Below are 5,302 nucleotides of genomic sequence, written 5' to 3'. Positions count from 1 at the left end.
GACGTGTATTGCTCCTTAAATCAACAAATGTCTTCCAAGTTTAGTTTATGGGGTTATGTTAAGCGGTGCCTTTCCAGTAATAAAAAAATAAAAATTACAATTCAAGGTGAATGTCGTGAAGTGTTTTTTTTATTTTGAACTGCCTTTCCATTTTCTGATACGTGTATAGTATACATAACCACAGTACCTATCATCCCTGGCAAGGCTAATTGCCAGCTCCTTCTCAAACCTGGAACACAGACCAGTCGTACACAGGGACCAGCTTTCCTCTACTGGATGCTCTTCATAAGCATGTTTGACTGAATGTCAGAAAGCTGTTTCAAACCGTCTGGAAGCTTCACATCTGCCTCTCACTGAAATCAATGTAAAAATATACTATGTAAGCAAGCAAAGAGTCTCCCTCATTTGGAGGACTGATCAGATTTAACAGCTGTGGTATTTTCAGGAAGATGGGCGTTGGTGGAACGGGAATACTGGGAGCCATTAGCTTCTTTAAATAGGCATTTAATCTAACAATGGTATTATTTATAAGTATCCATCATGAGCATTGCTAAATGTTTCCTGCCATGAGTCAAGTACATTATTCTGCCTTGTGTTAAGGGGCAGGACAGCCATTACTTCATGTACATGCAAACACACCTTCGCTGTAACAAAGTCATTATCACATGCTGTGAATTAGGTGGTCGGATTTGAAAGCGGATGAGATAGAAGAGACAGGTCTTTTGAACTGGAGTGACTGAAACGCTGCTGTGCTCAACACAGCACTACCATTCACCAGCTCACTGGGCATGTCAGGACCCCAACCTCAGTGCTTGGTTACACCAGGAACTAACCATAAGTATACCCACCGTCACCTACTACTGGACAAAAGGTGCATAGCAGTATTTAATCTGCATTAAAGTGGCGGGTCTGGGTGTCCACACGTTTCTAGCTAAGATCCTCAAAGTATTCTGTTAAAGAGGAGGGGTATGTTTCCCCCGGTGCCAGCCACTGACTCCATAAAAAAGAATTCAAATCTCCAATCCAACCTACATCTCCATTTAAAGGCACAGTTCCTGTGAATTCTGGAATTTGGCACTGCAACCCTGAAAGCGTCATGCTGTTCTAGTGTACGTCACACCAAGCTATTTGGAGAATGAATGGTATTGCATGCTTCACCTAAAGTTCCCTTTGCCTGAGTCAACATGCACACAGCACAGAATCTGGACAGGTAACTCATTGCAGGTAACCACTCCCTGTCAACCGGCAGCTATTGTAGAACTTCTAGCAAAGTATGGATCCATTTATTATCCTATTCAGACCCCCGACAGATAGACAACACTGACTAAAGAGAGCTTTTTCTTTTTTAGTCTTGAGTGTGATTCAACTATTCTTACATGGATCTTCAAACTTGGTCTACATGAAGAGATACACAGAAACACGCTGAGGGACTGAGGCAGATAGGCAAGTTCCTGCTTCAAGTAATTTTTAATTAACTACATTTGGTAACTTTGTAAGGTGGTGTTTGAATTAGCTGAGTTGGTGTGTGATTAGTACCAGCCTATTTCTGCGCCAGCAAGAAGCGCCAGCAAACCGAAGAGCCTCAACAAAAGAGCCGGGAGTCTAGCTGTGGGAGTCCAGCGAGGGGAGGCCTGCGCTGAGACGCTGTTCCAATAGATCCAAACCTAACGGGGCTCTAGAAGAAGCTATCTACTAGTCAGGTCTGTACCCTCCACCCTACTGCTCCTACTGTGCCTTTTGTCCTGCTTGTCCTGCTATGACTGTCTCTCACATCCCTGTTCTGTCCTCCCGTCCTCGTCCTCTGCCCTCCCTCCGCTGCTGCTCCTCCAACCCCTCTAACCTCATTTCTCTGCCTCTCCCCCCCTCCCGCACACTCTCTGGTGCACTCTGGAACTGTCACTCTTCTGCTAACAAAGCTGATTTCATCTCTGCCTTTGCCTCCCACCTCTCGCTCGATTTCCTTGCTCTCACTGAAACCTGGCTGTCCCCTGATAACACTGTTACTCCTGCTGCCCTGTCCTCTCTCTACGTCCTGTCCCATACCCCGCGTCTCACTGGACGGGGAGGTGGGACGGGTCTTCTCCTCTCTCCCTCCTTACTCTTTTCTGTCCCCTCCGATCTCATCTCACTCTCTGTCAATACCTTTGAATTTCATGCAGTCCAACTAACCTTTCCCTGTCAACTCCTGCTCATTGTTCTGTACCGCCCCCCTGGGCCTCTCACTCACTTTCTGGATGAACTCGACTATCTACTCTCCTCCCTCCCCTCTCTGTCTACCCCGACTGTCCTGTTGGGTGAATTCAACATCCATCTCTCCAACCCCAGCCACTCTGCTGGATTCCTCCCTCTCCTGCACTCCTTCGACTTCTGTCTCTCTCCGTCCCCTCCTACCCACAAAGCTGGCCGTCAACTGGACCTCACCTTCTCCAGGGCCTGCTGCCCCTCCACCCTCTCTGTCACCCCCCTGGACCTCTCTGATCACTATCCTCCTACCCCCACTGTCACCTCTCGTCGTAACCTCCGCTCTCTCTCCCCCTCTGTCCTTGCCTCCACTGCTCTCTCTCACCTCCCTCCTATCGACTCCTTTTCACAACTCTCCGTAGACTCTGCTACCTCCACCCTCTTCTCCTCACTCACCTCCTCCCTCGACTCCCTCTGTCCCCTCACCTCCCGTCCTGCTCGCCCCTCCCCTCCCCATCCCTGGCTCTCCTCTGCGCTCCGCTCGGCAAGAATCACACTGCGATCTGCTGAAAAGAAATGGAAGAGAACCAAACTCCCTGCTGCCCTAGACCTTTACCGCACTCTCCTCTCCTCCTTCTCCTCTACTCTCTCCTCTGCTAAATGTGCTTATTTCCAATCTGTAATCCAAGCCTCCACTAACAACCCACGTAAACTATTCTCTACCTTCTCCTCCCTCCTAAACCCTCCCCCCCTCCTCCTCCTCCCTCCTCTATCTCCCCTGATGACTTTGCCTCCTTCTCAGATATCCGCAAACTCTTTAACACCTCTCCCTCCCCCGAACCCCTTCCACTCCAACTCCTACACCCACTGCAACCCCTACTAACTCACCCTCCTTCTCCACCTTCTTGCCCCTCTCAGACTCTGACCTCTCCTCCCTGCTCCAGGGTCACAAACCCACCACGTGTGCCTTGGACCCCCTCCCCACTCACCTCTTTCAAGCTGCTGCTCCTGCTCTACTCCCCTTCATCTCCTCCCTCCTCAACACCTCTCTACTTTCTGGTATCTTTCCCTCTGCCTTCAAAAAAGCCTCTATCACTCCCCTCCTCAAAAAACCTACCCTCGACCCCACCTCCCTCCAGAGCTACCGTCCTGTCTCCCTCCTACCCTTCCTCTCCAAAACCCTCGAGCGGACTGTACACCGCCAGCTCTCTGCTTTCCTGTCCAACCACTCTCTGCTTGACCCTCTCCAATCTGGCTTCCGCTCTGCTCACTCCACTGAAACCACCCTCCTGTCTGTCACCAACTCACTTAAGTGTGCCCGAGCTGCCTCTCTCTCCTCTGTCCTAATTCTCCTCGACCTCTCTGCTGCCTTTGACACTGTTGATCACTCTATTCTACTATCATCTCTTGCTGACCTGGGGATCTCTGGCACTGCTCTGGCCTGGTTCTCCTCCTACCTCTCCATCCATACTTACCAGGTAACCTGGCGTAGAGCAACATCCACACCTCACCCTCTCTTAACTGGAGTCCCCCAAGGGTCAGTCTTGGGTCCTCTCCTGTTCTCTCTCTACACCCGCTCCCTGGGCCCCCTCATCGCATCCTATGGTTTCTATGCTGATGATGCTCAGATTTTCCTCTCCTTCCCCACCTCTGACTCCACCATCTCCTCCCGTATCTCTACCTGTCTGTCTGCTATTTCCTCCTGGATGCACTCGCATCACCTCAAACTAAACCTCTCTAAATCTGACCTCCTTTTCTTTCCCTCCTCCTCCCCCTCCTCTGATCTCTCTATCTCTGTTCCTCTGGAATCTACCACACTCTCTCCCTCTTCCTCAGCTAAGAACCTTGGAGTCACCCTGGACCCCTGCCTCTCTTATTCCCAGCACATCTCCACTCTGGCACGCACTTGCCGATTCTTCCTGAGCAACATCCGAAGAATCCGACCCTTCCTCACCAACTATGCTACCCAGCTCCTGGTCCAGGCCCTGGTACTCTCCCGCCTAGACTACTGCAACTCCCTCCTGGCTGGCCTCCCTGCGTCCGCCACCCGTCCGCTCCAGCTCATCCAGAACTCTGCTGCCCGCCTGGTGTTCTCTCTGCCTCGCTTCGCCCACGCTACTCCACTACTCTGCTCGCTCCACTGGCTCCCGATCACCGCTCGCATCCAGTTCAAGACTCTTGTACTAGCCTACAGATGCCTTGACCAGACTGCACCCAGCTACCTCCAGACCCTCATCTCTCCTTACACCCCCACTCGACCTCTCCGCTCTGCCTGCACTAGAAGACTAGCTCCCCTACCTCCAGAGCCCGCTCCTTCTCCACCCTTGCTCCGCAGTGGTGGAATGACCTTCCTACAGATGTCAGGACTGCCCAGTCCCTGACCACATTCCGGCGCCTCCTTAAGACTCACCTCTTCAAAGAGCACCTGTAGAACTCCTCTGTTTGTATCCTGGGACACTATCACCCTTCATGTAAATGTGCTTTATTTTGCTCTTATCTGCCCCCTATTTTACTGCATTTAATCCTGTACTTCAGAATACTGTAATCTGCCAAGTGTTTAACCTGTAGTACTTTGTATTTAATCACATCCTGATGTAACTATCACTATTTTATCATATCATGATGTAACTATCACTATTATCTGCTGTATTATTGAATTGTGGTTTGTCACACTTGTACTTTGCTTGAACAAAAGTTATTGTATTTCTTGCTCTTATTGTATTACTTGTATTGTAACACTTGAAATGTATTTGCTTACGATTGTAAGTCGCCCTGGATAAGGGCGTCTGCTAAGAAATAAATAATAATAATAATAATAATAATAATGGCATGTTAAATCGTAGTTTACACTCATCATGTTAAATTGTGGTTTACACTCGTCATGTGGTTAAAGCAAATTACAGTAGCTTACTGGAATTCAGCTTCTGTTCCCTCTAATTGCCCCTCTGAGATACCCGAGTGTGCAATTGCTTAAATATCCAGCGGGCTGTTGCATGTTCTTACAAGACTTGCTATCGCTTTGTGGTCAGAAGCACAAGGTTGTGGTGAAAAAAATCACTCGGTTAATTATTCATATGTTGTTCTGGAAGCTGACACAACTTAGTAATTCTATTACTGTTAT

General features: G+C 49.2%; 1 protein-coding gene across 1 annotated transcript in view; it reads right to left on the bottom strand.

Annotated features, from left to right (window-relative positions):
• Nucleotides 1–99: 99 nt before the first annotated feature.
• The window catches only part of LOC131702145 (complement receptor type 1-like), a 67,704-nt gene continuing 62,501 nt past the window's right edge, over nt 100–5,302 (bottom strand). The window contains exon 10 of the mRNA XM_059004250.1: nt 100–353. Coding sequence (XP_058860233.1) covers nt 307–353 — 47 coding nt within the window. The 3' untranslated portion in view covers nt 100–306. The remainder of the gene's footprint in view (nt 354–5,302) is intronic.

The sequence above is a fragment of the Acipenser ruthenus genome, chromosome 29, assembly GCF_902713425.1.
Source record: "Acipenser ruthenus chromosome 29, fAciRut3.2 maternal haplotype, whole genome shotgun sequence".
Lineage (NCBI taxonomy): Eukaryota > Metazoa > Chordata > Actinopteri > Acipenseriformes > Acipenseridae > Acipenser > Acipenser ruthenus.
This window is presented reverse-complemented; position numbering and strand designations above follow the sequence as displayed.